Source organism: Crassostrea angulata, chromosome 1, assembly GCF_025612915.1.
Source record: "Crassostrea angulata isolate pt1a10 chromosome 1, ASM2561291v2, whole genome shotgun sequence".
In the NCBI taxonomy this organism is placed as follows: Eukaryota; Metazoa; Mollusca; class Bivalvia; order Ostreida; family Ostreidae; genus Magallana; species Magallana angulata.
The window spans coordinates 33,273,474-33,296,981 of NC_069111.1; the positions used below are offsets into that span (position 1 = coordinate 33,273,474).

Sequence of the window (23,508 nt, forward strand, 5' to 3'; positions counted from 1 at the left end):
TTCGAATAGGTTGATTTAAACTGGCGTATGCGTGTCAAAACCTTCAAATAATGTCATTTTTAGAACTCCAATTCTTTTCTTATATAGCGTGGGTCTGAGGTTCATATTTTTGTCATTGTCTATTAAAATTTTATTTTGTATCGCAACAATTGAACGTTTTTAAAAAAATAATACATCGTGGTTGTTGTCGCATATAGCATTTAACAATGGAGTTTGTGTGACTGAAATGGCTCAGTGGTTAGAGCACCAGACAATAGATAATATAGAATTAAGGATTTTAGGTTGTGGGTTCCATACCACCAAAACTTTAAGATTTTTTATCTTATCGTTTGATAAAATATTAAAAACTGAACATTGTTTAAAATTGGGCCTTTGTAAACTTGTATTATAACATTATCAAGTATATTTAGTTGGAAAAAATTAAATTTGAAATTGTATTTTACGACTAAACCAAACGGGCATATGCGCTATCTTGTTCCCCCCATCTCCTTTGATCTGAAGAGGATGGGGGAATAAGATAAGTATGCTCATTTGGTTTCTAAAGTCGTAAAATACAATTTCAAATTAAAAAAATCCAATTAAATCTATTTGATAATGTTATAATGCAAGTTTGCAAAAGAACAACTTCTAACTACTTAGTATATTCAGTTTTGAATAGTTTAACAAACGAAAATAATATTGCCTAAGTTTTGGTGGAATATCGAACCCACAACCTATGAAAAGCCTTGTTCTGCAACAGCTGTTTAAGGTTACCTATGAATGTCTGTGCTCTGACCATCAAGCTATTTTAGTCACAAAGTGCGTTGTTTAATACTATTTGAGACTTTGGCCACGAATTTGCGAACGTGTATGTTTATTAAGCATTCATTTGTCAGGATACAACATGGTGTTTTAATGTATAGTGGGTCATCTACCCAGCGTTTGTTGATTGAAATCGGTTTGTTTTTATTAGACCTTATTTATACCATGACAAAAATATGGAGAACAGAGCCACTCTGTAAAAGAAAACGCATCGAAGTTCTAAAAAATGGCCGTATTTGGAGGTTTTTATACGGATTCGCCAGTATAAATCAACATATTCCAAGTATTGAATATGTGAGAGGGTTATTAATCGATGTTATGTTAAATGTACATCGTTTTGGATTTTATTTTTAATGCTCAGATTTGTTGTTATTTTAATTTTATAGTATCTTGTCTGTCCGTAAATAGGCATTTTTCAAGCCTTATTCACCTATCTTCTTTAAAGAAAGATTGATAGATAGTTTACACGATCCAGTTCTAACCAGTTTATCGATCGGTCGTAACTTCAGCAAGTATAAATATCATGGACTGCTTATGATGATGTCAGACAGTAGATGTAAATATGTATAAGAAATAAAATGCTTTCTTCGATGATTCATACGGGTTAGCGACCATTGCAACCCCCCCCCCCCCCCAAATTTTTCTACATGTAATTATGATGTTAGGTTAATTTCAGACAGCTTTATAATGTGAAGAGAAATGTTATTTTTAATAATTGCTTTTAAAAATTGCATTGCTTTAATGGCCAATTTAATGTCAGTTTTAATTCAAGTAGCTATAATAAATAGTTCTAACATGAATCATTGATGTCTTTTTCTTGATCTCCACGGACTGACCCAATCTGGTTGAAGTTACCATGATTACCTTCACATTGGCTGTTCCTTTTGTGCACACTCTGATACAAGTTTACATACTTTTACTCACTTTCTACTGGTAAATTTTCTGTAAACAATAAATATGCTTTCCTTTGGCTATTTATACGGATGGTAAAGGCTGAAGGCATTGCAGAAAATAGTACATAACCTGATAACACTGTTTATGTATTTTCTCTGTCCCTTGGTAATAAATGTTATAGCCTTTAAAATGTTTCACAGCAAAGTTCCCAACTCAGGCACGTAGCACCCCACACTTTTTTGTGCAGCAAAGATTTTTCAATTGAATTAACATGGAGTTGCCCCCGCCCCCTTTTATTGGACCATGTAAAAAATTGAATTGAAAACTAGAACTGTCCTAATGGGACTAATACCCCCGCAAGGCTAATTTCAAATGGGACAAATAATTGAATTGAATAATAAAGGTTTGGATCACATACAAAAAAAAAATAATTCTACAATTTAAAAAAAAAAAAAATTAGTTAAAGAAAATTTAAAATCAAAATTGTCAGAATTTCACTGTAAATACATATCTGTAACAGAAATACATTTACAAATGTATGTATCTAATGATATATTTTTTAAAAATTTAATTGATTTAAAGAGAAACCAACAAAATGACAATAACCCCTCCCTTTGCACTAAATGGAAATACCGGTAGCCAAGCAATGCTCTTCTGTTGATAAAACTTTCAATATCTTTCTAATAAGAGTTTTGACAGATGCAATTAGTTGTTTCAAATTTTCCTCACTTTCTCCTATGGCACAATGGAACTCCATATCAGAAAATTGATCCCATAGGACTATGATTTTCTGTGATGAGCTTGTTCAATTTAATAAACTCCCAAAACATTACCATAATTACCATACTATGTAAAAATATGTAAAAAAGAAAATTTAATATTACAAACAATTTGAAAATTGCCAAAACACTACAATCACATCAGTAGTTTTGAATTTCATTTAAATTAATGCCCAATGGGATCACTTCATCAATTTACTTGACAAATAAATTTAAAAAACCTCTAAAAATAGTTTAACTTCTTTATTAACAATGATATTATTTATTTCCTTATAATGATAGAACTTTTGGTTTACACGAAACAGTTTTAAAATGGCCCCAAAACCATCACCCATTTTACAGATTATCAATTTCCCCTAAACACATGCTCCATCTGAACCATGGCTCAGTGGCTCAGATATTCAGCCACACTTGTCTTTGATGTTCTTATTAGCTCCTAAGAATTTATCATTGACAAACAAAACTTTGCATTGTCAGTTGATAGAATACTTATAAAAAATAATCTTTTTTATTAATTAAGACATAAAGACAAAAAACCTCCATCTGGATGTATTTATATAAATATATTTTAGAGTGTTTTAATACTATTAATTAATTAATAAAATCTGTAAGGATTACCTCCCTTACTTTTCAACATTAGTGTACAATATATAGAATAAGAAAAATGAAAACTGTCATAAAATCATTAATTCTTGTCTGATCTTAAAAAAAATTGCAGGTGCACATCTTCAGATGGTGTTCAACATATGTACAAATTTTCAAACTGCATGTTCCATGCAGTAATAAAAAATTCTTTAGGGGGACAAAGTTGCGTCTACAGACAGACGGAGAGGGTGAAACCAATATGCCCCCTAAACTTCGTTTGCGGGGGTATAATAAGGAAATAAGCAATTGAAGTGAAAGGTATAATCCCCATGTGCCTGCAACTATCTAATAAACCTCTTGTAGACTCAGCAGCCTTCCAATGAATCACTTAATACAAGAACCACTAATTCAATATGAGAAATCTACGCAAGAACTAAGCTATATTACGACGCTTTTCTTCCCAATACCAAACGACTTTGGTTCACGATACCAAGCAATGTACACAACAATCCTTCCATAAGAAGCTTAAAAAATATCAAGTGAAAAGCTGTCAATGTGACAGCAAACCGGGTTTTCTTTTATGTGAACTATCCATAATCCATGTCAACCCGTATCCAGTGAAATGGAGTTCCCCAATATGCAACATTTTGCCAAAAAATGACTAAGTTCAAAAGCTAGTATATTTTTCATAAATAATCAGAAATAAAAAACAAGAGGCCCATGGGCCACATCGCTCACCGGAGGAACAATAGTTATGATAAAATCAGCTCAATGGAGTCATAATACAAACTATCTGGACAATGTACAATAATACATGTAGATCCTGTATAAATAAAATCCATTTTCCCCTGGATATTCTTAAGTTTATAATCATTAGTCCCTTTTCTAACAGGATGATTTTTATAGTCATATCATATGTTGAGTATTGCAGTTCTCAAAAAGATCCCTAACAATAGTTTATATATGGGATATAAACGTACATCAAACTCTGAACCTTCTCGTGAGGCCAAAGAATTGTCCTGGGGCCAAAGTCTTAACAATTATAAAGAATCATCTGGCTGATTAGTTTCTGAGAAGATTTTTAAAGATTTACCCTATATCTTTTGTTAAACTTTGACCCCCCCCCCCATTGTGGCCCCACCCTACCCTGGGGATCATTATTTTTTATAACTCTGAATCTACACTACCTGAGGATGCTTTCACTCAAATTTCAGCTTTCCTGTCTGATTAGTTTCTGAGAAGAAGATTTTTAAAGATTTACTCTGTTTATTCCTATGTAAAACATCGACCTCCCATTGTGGCCTAAACCTACCCCCAGGGGTCATGATTTTCACAAATTTGAATCTACACTACCTGAGGATGCTTCCACACAAGTTTCAGTTTTCCTGGCTGGTTTCTGAGAAGAAGATTTTTAAAGATTTACTCTATATAATCATATGTTAAACTTCGACCCACCATTGTGGCCCCAACCCACCCCAAGGGGTTATTATTTTCACAACTTTGAATCTACACTACCTGAGGATGCTTCCACACAAGTTACAGCTTTGCCGGCGGATTAGTTTCTGAGAAGAAGATTTTTAAAGATTTACTGTTTATATTCCTATGTTAAACTTCGATCCCCCATTGTGGCCCCACCCTACCCTCGGGGGTCATGATTTTCACAACTTTGAATCTACACTACCTGAGGATGAATCCACACAAATGTCACCTTTCCTGGCTGATTAGTTTCTGAGAAGAAGATTTTTAAAGATTTACTTTATATATTCCTATATAAAACTTTGATCCCCATTGTGGACCCACCCTACCCCCGGGGGTCATGATTTTCACAACTTTGAATCTACACTACCTGAGGATGCTTCCACACAAGTCTCAGCTTTCCTGGCCAATTAGTTTCTGAGAAGATTTTTAAAGATTTACTTTTTATATTCATATATTAAACTTCGACCCCCCATTGTGGCCCCAACCTACCCCCGGGGGTCATGATTTTCACAACTTTGAATCTACACTACCTGAGGATGCTTCCACACAAGTTTCAGCTTTCCTGGCCAATTAGTTTCTGAGAAGAAGATTTTTAAAGATTTATTCTATATATTCATTTGTTAAACTTCGACCCCCCCCCCCCCCCATTGTGGCCCCATCCTCGGGTGAGCTAAAAAGGTTCAGTTTACCATTCAATAAGTTGGTTTCTGGAAGAACAGACTTTGACAATTTTCGTAATAAATATTTACAAATTTTTTACTTTTTTAATCTTTAGCTTTTAAGATCTGTGTACAAACATTGTGAGCAAATCTCTGTATCTTGCTTATAATTTGAAGCTTAACACTCCAATATGTTTAGTTAGTAGGAATTGTAGGGTAACAATTATACAAGAAACATGCACTACATGTATAACAAATAAAGAACACAATTTATTTTTTTCGAAATGAATCATATATATATACATGTATATACCTACATATTTTCGTCAGCGATATCAAACTCTATTTAAACTGAATAAACTCGAGAAAATGCCGAGCATCTCAACAAAACCTATTGCATTAATCTACCATTACGCAAAAGATAATGCCGAATTACCGATAGAATTAATTGTACTTCAGTACCCCTACATCAGATTTTGCTTAATTTGCGCAGGTAAACTGTTAACTGTTTGATTTACCGTAGTCTCTGTTTTATTTGATACGTAAAAATCACGAAATACAGACGATAGTTCCCAGGTTACAAAGCATAAATAATGCGGTACATAGAATTACCGAAATACCCGGGATTTACCGAAATACCCGGTGAAAACACCGAAATACCCTTCTAAACCCCCAAAATGCCAATTATTACGCTAAAAAGAGTGTATGTTAAGTATTGTATATAGATAGTTATTGTATATAAAGTTAATTAATTGAATAAATCAGCCGATTTTCGTGGTTATTGATTAAAATGCAATTCTTCCAAGAAAGACAACTCTTTCATTAAATTTAGTTTTTAACCTGTTGATAAAAACCCAATGTAACTAAATCTATATAAATCTTTTTAATAATTTATTTCTTGTGAATAACAATAATTAGATTTATTTTGAATAATTCATTTGAACTGGACATAAATGTTTTCATCTCATTAGTTAACAGGTTAACAGGGTATATGGGAGGAAATAAAGATAGAATGAAAGGAATATTTATGGTATTATCATGTCAAATTATTATATGATATTACAAAATAAAAGCTGATAAACTGTTATATTTAATTCTTAGTTATTTTATTCTGGGAATAAAATTTCACACCTCTATTAGAGTGAAAAGCAATTCATGCAAGAGTTATTGTTCTTAATCCAATGTCTACACATGTTAAAAATCGCTATTTATGTCAAAATACTCACATTATCAAACTGAAAATTGGGGAAGTACATTTAATCACTTAGATTCAAACTATGATGTTAAATATTTGTGCTCAAATGAGGCAGTTTGGTGTTTTTGAAGGGTATTTCGGTGTTTTCACTGGGCATTTCGGTAAATCATGGGTATTTCGGTAAATCTAGTTACCCTAAATAATGAAGACGAAACGAAAATCAGAACAAGCTAATACCAACGTCATGTGTGAAAACTGTCAACGCATTGAAATATTTAGCCTTAATTTACTTCACAAAATCGGCACCAATATATTTTGCATGTTTCAAAAATTTCCCTTCATACGCGAACGGTTGCATAGCAAGTAAATTCATCATAGTCAGATCGACCCTTGTTCGTATAATGTTATGGCTGCTTTCAACAAAGAACCTCGTTTTAGAAGTATGGAATACGAGTCTTGGTAAAATGGGTATGCAAACCCGGGCCGTGGCAAAATAAAAGCCGGGGCAGATCGGCAATCGTCAATTCCAAATACGCATTATTTTGCAGCAATATTTACAGCGAATACAAATATACTGGTCCATCAAATATCCTGAAATTTTAATGAGATTGGCAGATTAATACCTGCCAATCTTTTATTTTGCTCAGACCAAGTCTTGCCTGCCCATTTTACCGTAGGTAATTCTTACCGTATGCCGAGCCCGAAGCTATTAAACTGATTAAAACACGCATTTCCTTTATTATTATTTTCGTAATAACTCAGATTTGAATCAGAATTAGCACTTAATTTTTGCAATTTATATTTTCCTTCCCATAAGGATAATTTATGCTAAACTACGTTGAATTGAACTAATTAGTTCTTGAGAAGAAGATTTTTAAAAATGCACCCCCCTTTTTCTACAGTTTCAAGGTTTTCTCCGCTTTGAATACAGATCGGACTTTTATTTCTGCAATTTATATTCGCCCACCCATAAGGCTGCTTTGTGCCAAATTTGGTTGAAATTGAATAAGCGGTTTTAGGGAAGAAGTTCAAAATGTAAAAAGTTTACAGACGGACAGACGAACGGACAGACGGACGACGGACAAAATGTGGTCAGAATAGCTCACTTGAGCTTTCAGCTCAGGTGAGCTAAAAATCAGGAGTTATCCGTACAATGAGGGTACCCTATATGCAATATTTTGCCAAAAAATGACTAAGTTCAAGAGCTGGTATTTCTTTGATAAATTATCGGAAATCAAAATTCTAGCAATATGCACACCTCTTATATCTGTACAATTGATCTGCAAAAGAACAACTTCCTATCTTGAAAACTGTAGGAGGAGTTATCCGTATTTATGAGGGTACCCTATATGCAATATTTTGCCAAAAAATGACCAAGTTCAAAAGCTGGTATTTTTTTCATAAATTATAGGAAATCAAAATTCTAGCAATATGCACACCTCTGATATATGTACAATTGATCTGCAAAAGAATAACTTCCTATCTTGAGAACTGTGGGAGGAGTTATCCGTACAATGAGGGTACCCTTTTGGCAGTCGCCCGCCATTTTCATAACCCGATTTTTCCATTGGAAAACCTGGTTAACAAAAACAACAATATTTCAAAGAGCCATGGCTGAATGGCCTACAATGAAATAGACAGGTCTACGTCGCCCAATGTGGAATATTTACATTCTACTGTCTTTTTCCATTACATTCCGTGATGTTTAAATGCCTCTAAATGCAACACCTATTCACTGCGTATGAATTTACGAGTAATTTACATAAGTAGTTCTCAAACAGTGATTTCTATGTTATCAGTTAAAAATGCATTTCATGAATGTTGTCAAAACACCATGTTTTATAATTATTCAACAAAAAAAAATGACTTTATTGTTAAAAGAAACATTTCAAGAGTTATTTATCATGGATTATATTTTCATGCTCGTCGATCTCATCTCAACAGTCTATGGTGAAAACCAGTTTAAACCGGTTTTACAAAACAGCTGTTCTTGCTGTTACTTATTCACTCCCTCCGTGATCTGCACTTTATATCGATTTATTTAAGTAAACAATTGATTTCTTCCGTAAGGGAATGTAAATATAAGCATTGAATGATTTATTTTTGACGTCGTCGTGTCAATAACTGCCGTCAGGTGAGCAGACAAATTATCATAACGCGCTAACGCGCGTTATTCAATTTGTCTGCTCACCTGACGGCAGTTATTGACACGACGACGTCAAAAATAAATCATTCAATGCTATAGCATCCACTCGCGACATGACTTGTTGTATATTCATTAGATGGTTTTCTTGGAATTTTGCTCAAGAGCTGACAATGGACACACACACACACACATACATACACACGCACGCACTGCAGCGATGCTATATCCCCCTTGCAACAAGTTGCGCGATGGGATAAGCCCTATTGCTTGTTTCCTGATCTTACAATTGTAATGATCATCATGTAAATGTATTTGATTCTATAATGAATAAATATTGTTTAAATTAAATTTCAATAGCCTATTTAAAGTACTTTAAAATCATTTGATTTTAACCATTTAATGTACCAAATCTCCAAAGAATCTAAAATGACATCTGCATTATGATATGTTGTATCATATACTGGTATGTATTGTATTAATACACATACATGTATTGAAGTAAATGGGGCTACTCAGAATATGAATGAAAACAAGTTTTGAAAATTTTGCATTTTTTTCCTTTTTTATTTGGGATTTTTTTTCCTTTCACATAAAATAAACTGTGATTTTTCTTCTCAGTCGAAGAGACCTGTAAAAGAGGAGATATATCATATGGTATAATTTTGTCTAATTTTCTGATATAGCAAATTTCATTTCATATAAATCAATTATCATGGTTATATTGTTAGAAATTTATTTTGACCCTGCAGAACAAAACAAGTTCTCACCAAATCCCATGTCCTCATCAGACTCAGATTCCTCCTTCTTCTCCTCTTTCTTGGCAGCTAAAAATAAAAGATTAATTCCTTACTTGTTAACAATAAAACTCTCTCCTTGAAATACTTAAAACTTTTTATTTTTCATTTTTAGGTCTAGCAATATTGTGTACTATTGTAAAAGTAAGTAAACGTGCAATTTGCACACTGCAATCCTTCAGTCTGCTAGTCACTTTTGGAGACTCACAACTTTCTGCTTCATGAATATTATGAGGTGATAATTTTGGTCGGGGCGTGATCAAATCCAATAAAGCCCAAAGGGATTTATGATAGATTTGATCACGCCCCGACTGAAATTATCACCTCATAATATTCAAAGAATTATTCCTTATTACTTATATTTATATTATTTCAAGCCATCGTATGATTAAATATTTTAAAATATAAATAAGCAAACCCTACTGGCGCCTCAATTTAGCGTCATTTGTGTTATGGGTTTTATAGTACAAAATCGATATGTAGTGTTATCACAGGCAAAGACACTGGCAAATGTAAAAATAGTTTGATCACCCCTCCCCCAACCAACAACTTAATCAAATTGTAGAATTTGCCCCCTTCCCCTCCCAAAAACAAATTGTATAAATGTTCCAGTTTGACTTGACATCCCCTCTCCTCCTATCGTGACTTTTTTCCCCAGTAGATCCCTTTTACATCCATCTGATTTCTTCCTACTTCGATTTTCTCTTCCATCCAATATTTTTTCCCAATTTGGACCCAAACCAAAATTCTACCAATTTCCTTCAGTTTGATACCCCTTCCCTTTCTATCCATCTGATTTCTCTCCTGGTTTTGTGTTCCTATGTTACCTTTCTTGTCATCAGCTGGGGCAGCAGCCTGGCCGGCTGGGGCAGCAGCTGCAGCTGGAGCGGCTCCTACACCACTAGAGATGTTGGAGATCATCTCCTTTACGTTAACACCATCAAGGGCCTTGGCGAACAGTGCTGTAATGATTTTAAATGTCAAATTAGTGACTATGTTCATAAACAGCATCACAATATGACCAGAACAAGTCATTACAAAGAAGGTATTTACATTAAAGGAGACCTAGATAAAGACATCTTTTTGAAGGTTAAGCACTTGACAAAGAATTTTAGGGTTAAACTCTAATTACATTCAATTGATAACAGTGGAGCAAGTATTTCGTCAAAAAATTCCATACATATACGTACATGGCCAGTACGGTTCAACAGACACTCCAGCAGCCTTCAAGATGGTTGCAATTTTATCACTCTGAAATGGACAAAAATTTAAGATGAAAACAACATCAACAGCAAATGCAGGTTTTTTAAACATACTAAAAATGATAAGGGAAATCAAAATATTCCCAAGGCAATAGCCCTGATAATTCTGGGTTTAAGTGTCACTGCATCAAAATCTTCTATGGTCCGATTTGTGAAAAAAGTATCGTATTTTTTTCACTTCTTATATATGTACGTTGTTTTATTTTGATTTCATTTCTTCAAATCTAGATACTCTATTAGTAAAAACGAGAAGAAAGGAACATTTATCGAGCTCAACTGGCACGACGTGCTGCCATTTGTAAATAACAAACATCTACACAACACTGATGACATCTAAATAAGTTCTGTAAGCGTTTATACGACTGAGATTTAGAGGACACAATAAATTTTTTAATCGGATAAAAATGAAATTTTAACAAAAAACAGATAAAAACAGAAATTTACGAAAAAACTCAAAAATTTTTTTGGGTTGGCCGGTTTAAGTTAGGGTTGGTCGGGAAAGCGAAAACAAACCTATTTTTTTGTTAGGCCTTATGACCAGAACTTTCAATTTTCTAAATTGTTCTGTCATATCATATATTTATGTAGTAAAAGTAGAAATTTTCAGCATGCCTAAAAAAATACATATAGTTTTACATTTAATATCAATTGTAATTGTCAGACTGAAGTGAATATCAACACTAGATGGTCAAGTTGGTAAAGCAACCTGACTTGTATTTCAGGGGGCCTTGGTTCAAATCCTTGTCTTGTCAGTCATTATTTTTCACATCCCGTAACATTAAGTGCTGTGCCATTCCCTTGAACTGACAGGTGAAAGAGCTTACGGTGATCATCAAAGGCAGAGATCATTTAAGTGGTTGGAATGTGATGGTCAGACCAATACAAATACCAGCACTGGATAGCTCAGTGGGCAATGTGCCCAACAAGAAACTCAAGGGGGCCACATTCAAATCCTGGTCTGGTTTGTCTTTTTTCCTTCACCCCAATACACATTTTTACAATCCAACTAACTGTCATGTTTTATATTTATTTAGGATTGTGTGAATAGACTTCTGTAGCTATATTCAGCTGTCATTTTATGATTCAGTGAAAATTTTTTGCTTCAACAAACAATATCTCAAAATTTTCTGTTTTAATAATTTAATGCAGGAACTGAACCAAAAAATTCTCTAATAAACATGTACTAAAGCACACATAGCCTGATGTGCCTTCATAAAAGTGCATTGCCATCTAACCTCCAGACCTTGCAACTTGGAAAAGTTAACTTCTGATCCCAGTTTGTCTTAACAGAAGGCATATACATAATGGAGAGGCGGAATGAAATTAAATGTGAATCAGAGAAGTTTTATGGATCCAACTTGACAAGGCCTGGTGTTTAGTTTTAAGTAGGGGAGCATTTACTTCATTTTCATATCAACTTATTTTCAAAAAAATTACAACTTCTGATTCCTGTATGAGGCAGTGTAAAATTTGCCCCTAGAACAGTTTGATTAGCCATGTGTCTTCTACCGAATACTCTGTGCCACCATGTGGGTTTGTTCGAATTTCCTCTGTTTACAAACTAAAATTACGTACAGGTCTTATAAGAGATTTACTAAGACACCTTTCTACATATTGACAGGTAATGGAACACATTGCATAAGACTAAGATACCCATCAAAGTGTCGGGCTAGTTACAAACATATACATCAAATCTCATATAAAACTTTTTACTGAAACATCATATCGATGGTGGGTACTTACAGTGATCGCAACTTGGTCGTCAGCGAGAATCAAAGCTGCATAAACGCAGGCAAGTTCGTCCGAAGATGCCATTGTATTTATTTATGTCTTGGTTTTTATCTGATGCCTTAGTAAAACAGTGTAAGTCGCCGGATTGGCCTTAGCTCTTTTGAGAACTGTACACTTTACGAAGGAATTGTCGGAAAGGGCCGGAAATTAGCTGACAATCTCTAATAAAAACGATTTGTTATTTGTCATTAAAATGATCAAATAAATACCACTTTCCCCACACTTAAGAGACCCGTTTCTCTATTTACAAAAATTGATGTAATACTAGTCAAAGAATTAGATTTCTTTTCTTATAATTTTACTTAAAATAGTTATTAGAGAATGTATAGGAATCTATATAATGTTTAGATCCGATATCGATCCAAACTCCGGTGAGCAAATTATCGATATGCAAAACGTGTGCATTTTTGTTTTAGCGATACTTTTTTGTCAAGTTGCGCCTGATTCTGATCATGGAGATGCGGTTATAAATTATACATCCGAAGACTTTGATGCTGCTTTAGAACAATCTAAACTGTTCGTGATGTTTTATGCGCCTTGGTAAGTATGGTAAAAACAAAATTCTCCGAATTTCCTCGAAAAGTGTAAATAAATCAACGCAAAATAAATTTAAATTATTTAGATAAAATATTGATTTAAAAAAAGAGAAAACCTATGTGCTCCAAATTTTTTAACAGAATGCTAAATAGTGGTAAGAAATTAAAAAAACATATGCAACAGCATAGCGTTAAATTACTGCAGTTGTAAACTGGTTGAAATTTATCAATGTACACATTTTTTTTATATGACCATGCAGATATTTCTCAATTATTTTAGACCTTAGTCAATTCATTTCATTGTTTAAAACTGCTATTTTGGAATATATGAATTTGACAATGGAGAATCAATGATATAAATATACTTTACAATTTGACCCTAAGAAGTTCAGATCAATAGGATTATAGAATGTGTTACAGTTCATTTAAATGTCTTGAAGTGTTGTTTCTTAACCTTTGTCAATACGTATACATAAGCAAGAGTTTTAACAATCCTATAATCAATTCTCTCTTAATTCACCTATTGCAACTTTCTTTTTTTTAAGTATGTTTTTTCTAATGGGATAGAATTCTTAAAACTTTGTGTACATTAGCATAATCATGTTGATATGACTGAATACTAGTATTTAATTATTATGAATTTTGTTTCTGTAGTTTTCATTAATTGTATTATTTATTTTTCATTAATACTGTATCCTTTACTTCAGCAAGTTCATATAAAATAGCAATATGTCCCAACTAATTATAACAGGTGGCTCTAATCATAGATAGTACTGCTTTTACTCAGTCCTTATGGTAATTTACGATCAGTTCACCTACAGGGCACAGTGTTAAACACTTTCTCATTTTACCCAATCCAGAAGTCGATGCTCTGTGGTTTATTGTGATTTGCTCTTCATGTCTAGAGATTGATATTACCTGAGGGAGCAAATCATTTCTAATGCACTAATACCGGTTATTTACCTACTGTACAGTATTACACGTATTTTACTCTTAGAGACTTGATTATTTATACATCTTACTGTTATTTTCTAATTTTTTTAATATTTACCTGGTATCATTATGTAACTACTGATGATAATTTCTTTGTTTTGATAGATCAACAATATATAGATATTGAATGTATAAATATTAATCAAATAATGTGGGATGCTTCTGCTTCTAACACCAAATTTTACTTCATGAAATGATTTAGATACAAATTTTATGCATGAAGTTTAAGCAAATTTATTAATCTGATAATTTAAAGTGTTTTATTTGTCACCTGGCATGGTCACCAAAATGTTTTGACTACAAATAAAAAAAATTGCTATATTGTATGGGGGAAAATATAAAAAAATATTCAATGACATATGTTGAATAATCAAAAATGAATTACTCATGCACATGTACATGTAACTTACCTTCAACTTTGAAACAACTTACTAGCTCACCTGAGCCAAAGGCTCAAGTGAGCTTTTCTGATCACAATTTGTCCGTTGTCTGTCGTTGTCGTCGTCGTTGTCGTTGTTGTTAACTTTTCACATTTTCATCTTCTTCTCAAGAACCACTGGGCAGATTTCAACCAAATTTGGCACAAAGCACCACTGGGTGAAGGGGATTCAAGTTTCTTCAAATGTAGGGCCACCCCCTCTTTAAAGGGGAGATAATTGAGAATTATTGAAAATTTGTTGGTATTTTTCAAAAATCTTCTTCTCAAAAACTATTTGGCCTGAAAAGCTAAAACTTGTGTGGAGGCATCCTCAGGTAGTGTAGATTCAAGTTTGTTCAAATCATGGTCCCCGGGGGTAGGGAGGGGCCACAAGAAGGGGATCAAGTTTTACATAGGAATATATGAAGAAAATCTTTAAAAATCTTCTTCTCAAAAAATTTTGGGCCAGGAAAGCTCAAATTAAAATGGAAGCATCCACAGGTAGTGTAGATTCAAATTTGTTCAAATCATGGTCCCTGGGAGTAGGGTGGGGCCACAATTGGGGGATGAATTTTCACATAGGAATATATAGAGAAAATCTTAAAAAATCTTCTTCTTAAAAACAATTAGGCCAGAAAAGATAAAATTAAAATGGAAGCATCCTCAGGTAGTGTAGATTCAAGCTTGTTCAAATCATAGTCCCTGGGGGAAGGGCGGGGCCACAATGGTGGGATCAAGTTTTACATAGGAATATATATTAAAAATCTTCTTCTCAAAAACTATTAGGCCAGAAAGCTCAAATTTGAATGGAAGCATCCTCAGATAGTGTAGATTCAAGTTTGTTCAAGTCATGATCCCTGGGGGTAGGGCGGGGCCACAATTGGGGGATCAAGTTTTACATAGGAATATATAGAGAAAATCTTTAAAAATCTTCTTTTTAAAGACCATATGGCCAGAAAAGCTTTAACTTGTGTAGAGGCATCCTCGGGTAGTGTAAATTCAAAATCACAGTCCCTAGTGGTAGGGCGGGGCCGTGATGGCAGTTTGAATTTTTGCATATATAGAGAAAATCTTTAAAAATATTCTGGGAAAGTTTTTCGGTCCAAAACTCAGTACTTAGTGTGAAAGCACAGGTTATGCAGATATAAGTTTGATGAAACCATGATACCCTAGAGAAAAGTGGGGCAACAAAATAGGGGGGGGGGGTATATAGGAAAAGAGAAAAATCATCTTACAGGTACAACAACAACAGGGGCTTGGTATTTACCAAAAGAAAGAGGTGGATAAAAATTGGCAGATTTTCAATTTTTTTTAGCAAGATCTACTGTACTTAGTTGTCAAGATATTTTGATCCTGTAATGCTAATTTGATCAGAATTAAGGCAATTGTTGCTCAGGTGAGCGATGTGGCCCCTGGGCCTCTTGTTTTTTTAAATTAATCAATTAGATAAAATACACCCAAAACTACTTTTAAAAGCAAGTTTTTTTTGCACTGAATATCTCACAAAAATATACAAAAGAGCAGCAAAATATTCTCCTGCCAGCCTTGGATCACTAGTAAGTCCTGTCAGATCATATTACACATGGCACACCCCTCCCCTATCCCTCTTTGAACACGCATTGTTAAAAGCATTTATACTATAAAGTATAAAATGGTTTCTCACTCATGTTTCTGTGTACCAATAGGAAAAGAAATAGACAACTTGATATCATTTTACAAATATGAGCCATATACATGTATATATCATATTCTACCACTGTCAGTGTGATTCTTCCCCCTCTCAGCCCCACCTTTTTAGCTCATCCGAACTGAAGGCTAAGGTAGATTTATGTTTGTTGTAACCATGATCATCAGGGTAAGGTGGGGCCACAATTGGGGGTCAAATTTTTTACATAGGAATATATAGAGAAAAATCCTTAAAAATCTTGTTCTAAGAAACCAATGGAACAGAAAAACTGAAACTTGTGTGAAAGCATCCTCAGGTAGGGTAGTTTCAAGTTTGTTCAAATCATGATCCCCAGGGTAGGGTGGGGTCACAACGAGGCGGGAGGGAGACAAATTTTTACATAGTAATATAGAGAGAAAAATCTTTTTTTTAAAATCCATTTGTCTTGAAAAGCTGTGAACGTAGGATTGATGACGGTTGTGAATATAATGTCATATGTTGCTAACGATTATTAGAATACGGATAGCTTGAATTCGTAATTGATGCATTAAGTATTTCAAAGGATTTCTGATTATTTTTACATTATTATAATGTACAATTCATTAACTTTTTTTTATTTATAAACTAACTTCTTGACAGCCGTAGGCCTTACTGAACTGTGAGTGATTATATTCCAGTAATATAACTATTATATGAACTTCATTGCATGGTCAATATTTGGTTATATGGACCCGTGTCAAATGATATCAACCTCAGACACAAAAAGTGATATCAACCTTGCTAGCTTGGTGGAAATCACTTTCTGTGTCTTCGGTCGATAGCACTTGACATGGGTCCATAAAACCACATACCGACCCACAATGAAGTCGATAATTGTATAGTATCTGTCATACACATTTGACTGTTGAGGCCATGAGCTTCTTGTTCATGAATTTCCCCCATTGTCAAATTATGTTTATTTTTTTCAAGATACACAACTTTATCATCAGTCCAGATGGAATGGTTTCTATTTTCTCAAGAAAATATAATGTTTATCCTATACTCTGTCCCAAGATATTTTGGATTTACATTTGGCTTAATTGCTTGATATTCATAAATACCTTAGGGTTCAAACGATGTTCATTCAAAAATATGAAAAATTTCCAAGATTTCTCAGTCGAAACACCCTGTTAGCTTATCAGGTTTCAATACAATGCTAAAATATGTGATGTCTACGGAGATTTTGTATTGCAGCAAGCACGGATGATAACGTTGAAAAATTGCGCGATGCATTCCGAGTGTATTCCGAATGGAGAAAAGATGTAAACATTCCCCATTATAAATCTCCCTAAGGAATCTGTTTTCGTTCCTGTGAATTTTTCCGAGTGAAAGATGATAATGTGTCAATGAAATTATCTTGGAAAATATCCCTTTCAACTATTTCAATTGCATTTCTTTCACAGGTATGTGTATTTTTATTAAAAATCGTCCAAATGTGCAGCATAAATATCTTGGGACAGACTATAACTGATAAAGCATTTCTTTGATACAAGTATTTTACTGGTAAGAAACAGAAATGTAGTTTGTACATGCTTTTACTTGCGCTAACCCTTTAGCTCAGTTTGCCAGAGTGTTGGTTAATTTTAAACCAAAGGGCCTCAAGTTTGAGCCTTCGTGTGGCCATTCCCTTAATTGTTACATATGACATGTACTTCATTTCAGGTGTGGCCATTGCAAAAGATTGTCACCAACATGGAATGAGTTGGCAAAATTATACAACCCATTGTTGGATCAAACTCTTATCATTGGGAAGGTATGTTTATTTGTGAAATAATTGTTGTTGTTACTTAATGAGTACTGCTTATGCACTGCTACAGTAACTTGATTTATAATCTTGCAATCTATTCTGGAGAAAATTCTGGCAGTCCCCAGGTTTGCACTTTAATCAATAAAAATTTATTAGCTTTTACCCATTAATGCAATGCCAATGGATTCATTAGCAGGTGACAATTTCCAATATGTGCATAATTCTGCATTTAAAAAGTCAAGTTTACTCAGCGCTGTTGAAAAATATCATACAATTTCACAATTGAAAAATTTAATGTGTACTTTTTCAATATATGAACAGTGTATTAAAATATAAAATTTTGATAAGGAAACTTGCATCTTGCTTTAATTCCATAATCTGCTATCCTCAATTATAATTAAGTTTATTTTACAAGGGGTTTTTTTCTGCAATTGGTACACATACTGTACATTTTATGGGTACAAATTTCATGTACATAGGGAAAAAAAAACAGGGCACCTGTTTATGATGAGTTATTTTAGGGCACCTGTTTATGAAATAATTCATTTAACTTTATGGTACATGTTTATGAAATGAGTTACCGGGTATTTAGGGCACCTGTTTATAAAATTAGTTACTTTCTTTAGGGTACCTGTATATGCAATGAGTTACTTTAGGGTATCTGTATATGAAATTAGTTATTTTAGGGCACCTGTATATGAAATTAGTGTTTGTGATATTTGATGCCTTTATTTAGGTGGATTGTACTGTGGAAACAGCCCTTTGTGCCAAACATGAAATCACTGGATATCCCACACTGAAGTTCTTCCATGACAAGTACTCCGAAGTTGTTCGTTACAAGTCTGCCAGAGATATACAGTCACTCAATAACTTCATAGAGGAGCAGCTATCAAATGTAGGTGTCTTATGATAGCTATTTATTTTAATGTATATTTAATTAGTGTAAATGTAAAGAGAACACTTTTTAGGACATTGATTAAAAAATGTTTTTTGGATCTGCTCGAGTTATAGATTGTGATATACCAGTAAAACTTCTCTTTTAAATGGGCTAAGATTGGACATAGATAGGAAATAAATTTTCATTTTGATTAAGAAAAAGTATCATCATTAAAAATTGCTAACATTGCAGAGCAACTACATGATATTAGCAAAGTAAATGTGCGGTGTTGGACTTACCTCAAAATCTATTAGGCACAAATGTAGCATTAACACTCTGATTTTCACAAAATCCATGAAAACTCATAACTGTGAAAATTAATGAAAGCACAATATAGATTGCTTCATCCTTACAGTCCCCTGAAAAACCGGAGGCCAAAGTTTCCACAGGAGGGCTGTTTGACCTCACCGATGACTCCTTCCCCAAACACATCGAAACAGGCAGCCACTTCATTAAATTTTATGCCCCCTGGTGTGGACACTGCAAGCGACTGGCCCCCACGTGGGAGGATCTGGCCATGCAGTATGTGGGTCAGGAGGATGTGTCTGTTGCCAAGGTAACCTCACTGTTTTATTTTTGAGTTGAGTGAATTACTAGTACATGTTTAATAAATGTGTGTAAGTTTGTTTATACATGTATAAATTGGCAGTGCAAACCTCAATGTTCTTTTTAGAATTTTAATTCTATTTTTTTACCTTGCATAAATCTTTGAATTGTTTTGCTAGAGCTTATATGCCTTGCTTGGAAATAAGCAAGCACATTGATTAAATGAAAACCACAAATGGGGCCTTATATTTACATATTTCAGGTTGACTGTACAATTCATAGAGCTACATGTGACTCCTATGGCGTGAGAAGTTACCCAACATTGTTGTTCTTCAGAAATGGAGAAAAGGTTAAAAAGTATTCTACATTTATTGCTTGGTCTGATTGTATAATGTAGAAGCAGAAATATTCGTTGTGGATTTAATTTCGATATTTTCATTGGAAGCATTAATCAACAAAATTAAATCCACGACAAATTTTAAACTAAAGTATTTATAAAGACAGAGTTGATGTGTGATATACCAGTATTTTAAAGATTACGATATGACGAAATTTAATCCCAACAAAATTTTGTTTGTTTTAAAAACAACGAAATTTTAACCAAATAAATATATGTGCTTCTACAGTAATTAATATAATTCCTGTAATTACATTTTCAGAATCTCATGGAATGATAGGGAAATTTTATGACCTGATATTTGTAGAAGAAAATTCTTTTACCATACATGTAGTACTGATGTATATGCTGGTACAGATTATATGTATCACAAAATGACATAACAGATCTATACATTTGTCAGGTGGATGAATACCAGGGAGGAAGAAGCCTGGAAGAACTGCAGGGATACATGGATACCCAGCTGGCTGTCATAAATGTCAACGCTGACCGCACTGATGAGAAAATCCCAGAGAATGTACAAGTAGAAGAGGAGAAACCTCAGGAAAACCTGGTACTGTCGTATTGGTTGATCTTCTGATTTTATCTTATTTTAAATTTCGTCATGTGATCGAAAATGCATGAAATATGAAAGCTTTCACATGTTACTGTATATTCATTTACCAAGCAAGGGGGTTGTCAGTTATTCAATTTGATTCATCTGATCAGGTTTTCACATATGTCAAACTAATGTTTCTGTTTAATCTGCATTCTCAATACTGTTTGTCTAACAATGATTTACAGGGAGCCATCTTTGAGCTGGAGGCTGACACCTTCACAGCTGGCATCAGTGAAGGATTCACTTTTGTCAAGTTCTATGCACCCTGGTAAGTTTTTCAGAATTTTTGCTGTTTCTAAATTTACGTTCCTTTAAATAACAGGCCTCATTCATTACTGTAAATGATTTATGTAAATGACCTTTATTGGTTCCATATCTCTTGCTTTCTTCGTGAACAGTTTACATTAATTGACTTTATCTTTGAGTAATATTTCATTTATAAACATCTTTCATAAGGTGTGGCCATTGCAAGAGACTTGCTCCTACTTGGGAAGAACTGTCCAAGGAAATGGCTCACTACCCTGTGGTGACCATTGCCAAAGTGGACTGTACTTTCAGTACAAATATCTGTAAAGAAAACGGAGTAAGTGTACCTTGATTCTCTTTCAATAAATGCTTGCAAATTCTACACAGATATTGATCTATTCACTCGATCTTCATGCTTTTAGTAATTTTGATGGGTTTTTTTCTGATTTGTTCCTTTATGTAACGATTGAAAAAGTTTTATTTTATTTTGAAAGATGAATTAATATCAATTAAATTCAAACCAACATTGTGTATAACGGTAGTTATAAAGGTAAATTATTCTTTTTCTTTAAGTCTTGCTTTTCTTTTAGGTTAAAGGATATCCTACATTGATCCTCTTCAAGGATGGACAGAAGGTTACAGAGTACACAGGAAGTCGCGACCTTGGTGACCTTGTAGAGTTCATGCTTGAACATATCCCACAGGAAGTTCACGATGAGCTGTAACCATAGCAACCGGATGTAAAGTAACCTGAACAAAACTTATGATATGTTTGAAATTTTTAATGGAGATAAAAATTTTCTTGTTGTTTTCAAGTAACTTATTCTTTTTAGTACACAGTCCCAATGTAAATGATTGAATGCTGTTTTATTCAATATTTCATTTCACATTCCCTGTCTTATTGTGGATGTGACCGTCCAGTCAGATCAGGGTTGGTTTAACTCTTGCAGAAAACAAATTACATGTATTATTTTTGAGTACTTCATATTCAATAAGCAGGATTTTTTAAAAAAAAATCTTGATCAATATTAATTTTACGGCATTTAATTGCAACTATATCAATCGTTTTAGGTTGTGTGTGTTTTTTAAAGTCCACACTTCATTAGATGTGTTGAACATTCAATAAAATAATAATTTAATGTTACCTAGACAAGCACAAACTTCTCAAATTTTTTTGTCAATGAATTTTTTGAAAATGATAAAGTACGACAAAAATCCTTAATATCATTTGATTTTAAATCTAATATTGAAATCATAAGTGGGAATGTAATTGATGTGTTGTTTATTTTATATACATCATGGCTTGTAATACGGGTGCAGTGTTTTCCTCTGATGTCTTGTATACATGCATGTAATGGTAGTCTATAGTCACAAATACTTTGCACCATGGGTCTAGTTGCCTTGGGGTGTTTTTTTTCTCATTCATGTATATGATGCAATAATGGTCATTTGTTCCATTTTTTAAAAGGTGTGTCTAGTTTAGTTCAGATGAATGAATAGGTGATGTTAAGCAACAACATGTAATTGGTATTATTAGCATGAATCTGGGAGTTCTTTCTTTGAGTGTTATCTGTAGTGGGTTGTTTAAAGTGAATGAAATGATTTGCATCTAGTCTTGTACACTATATAGAATATGATTGCATGGGTTAAAATTGGTGGTGTATGTTGTAAAAAAATATTTAGTTCTTTTGGTGAACATATCTTTTAAACATTAAATTTGTTTTTGCTACATCATTTTGACCATATGGGTAGCCTTTCAGTACACCTTGGTGTCAAAGCATAATACATATTAATTGAAATCATATGACAGAATGTATGGGTGCCATGTTTTCCTACTCACATGTTTATAGAAGATGCATCACAAATTATCTATTTCATAATAAGAAACCTGATAATCACATTTTGTCCATCTGAATGTCTCTAGTTTTTAGTACATGTATAATTTATATGTAAATTTTTGTTGGCATTATTTGAAACATCCTTGTAATTTATTCAAAACTTAACACGTGTTCCTGTTTTCACATCAAAGAAGGCATTAATTTTGCATCATGGTTGATCTTTTAAATTTTTTTAATATGTTTGTGCTACATAACATACCCTAGATGGATTTTCTACTACAAACAGCCAAGGATACAAATTAATTTGGCACCATTTTGTGCTGCGGGTTTATGTTTCAATAGTCAATCTATTTCCACATGTAGTTGTATATCATGGCATGATGCATGTAAATGTAAATATGACCAAAAGTTCTACAAGTAAATACTGAATGAGTATGACTCATGTTTCATGTACTGTATGTTTTTAGATTTACATAAATATGTACACGACTGACATGTGAATTGTGCTTTTGTGCAACAAAAAGAGAATACTGTGTGTATTGTGATAAAAAGTTCATCTTTTAAGTGCTATCAGTTACCCTGGTTATATGTATATTCCATGTAATGTATATATATTTTTTCAATATTTATTTATTTAAGAATATCTGATCTCCTAGTATATACACGTGTGTACATGTAAATGAATTGTTCAGTTATAAAACAGGTAAAAAAAAAGTGGGACATCTTTCAGTTTCAAATCTTGTGACATCGAAACATTTTTTGTCTATCTATGCGAGTATTGAAGGTAGTGACTGAGGTTCATTTGACAATATATTCTCTCTTACTCAATAAAAGATGTGTATACTTTCACATAATATAGTCTTTTATTAATTCTTTGAAAAAGGTCAGCGATAAAAAAGAAAATCTTTCACTGAACAAAGTTAACATTGAAAGAGGAAATATTTGTATAGATAACTGGAAGCCTAGATGTAACCACACGTTTTACACTCAGTAGTGATAGACTGGTGTACACATTGGAGTATCATTGGTGGATAATCGCCCTAGGCTAACAAATGTGCACACCAAAGTTATACTCACTGACAGAGATCATGATTTTGCACAGAAATCAATAGAAATTAATGACATATAGATAAAATAATGGTTCATATTCAGCTTAGAGAAG

General features: G+C 33.4%; 2 protein-coding genes across 2 annotated transcripts; one reads left to right on the plus strand and one right to left on the minus strand.

Moving 5' to 3' along the window:
• Positions 1-9,081: 9,081 nt before the first annotated feature.
• On the minus strand, positions 9,082-12,532 carry LOC128171787 (60S acidic ribosomal protein P1-like). Its single transcript, XM_052837580.1, has 5 exons — positions 12,338-12,532; positions 10,523-10,583; positions 10,160-10,294; positions 9,306-9,362; positions 9,082-9,166 (listed from the first exon to the last, which is right to left on the minus strand). Exons 1-5 carry the CDS (start codon positions 12,407-12,409, stop codon positions 9,153-9,155), a joined length of 339 nt encoding a protein of 112 aa, XP_052693540.1. The 5' UTR covers positions 12,410-12,532; the 3' UTR covers positions 9,082-9,152.
• Positions 12,533-12,719: 187 nt separating this feature from the next.
• Positions 12,720-22,853, plus strand: LOC128171771 (thioredoxin domain-containing protein 5-like). The gene is made up of 9 exons (XM_052837555.1): positions 12,720-12,925; positions 17,700-17,790; positions 18,521-18,679; positions 19,077-19,277; positions 19,530-19,616; positions 20,068-20,217; positions 20,448-20,530; positions 20,719-20,845; positions 21,099-22,853. The coding sequence occupies exons 1-9, from the start codon at positions 12,726-12,728 to the stop codon at positions 21,231-21,233; spliced, it is 1,233 nt and encodes a 410-aa protein (XP_052693515.1). The 5' UTR covers positions 12,720-12,725; the 3' UTR covers positions 21,234-22,853.
• Positions 22,854-23,508: the final 655 nt, after the last annotated feature.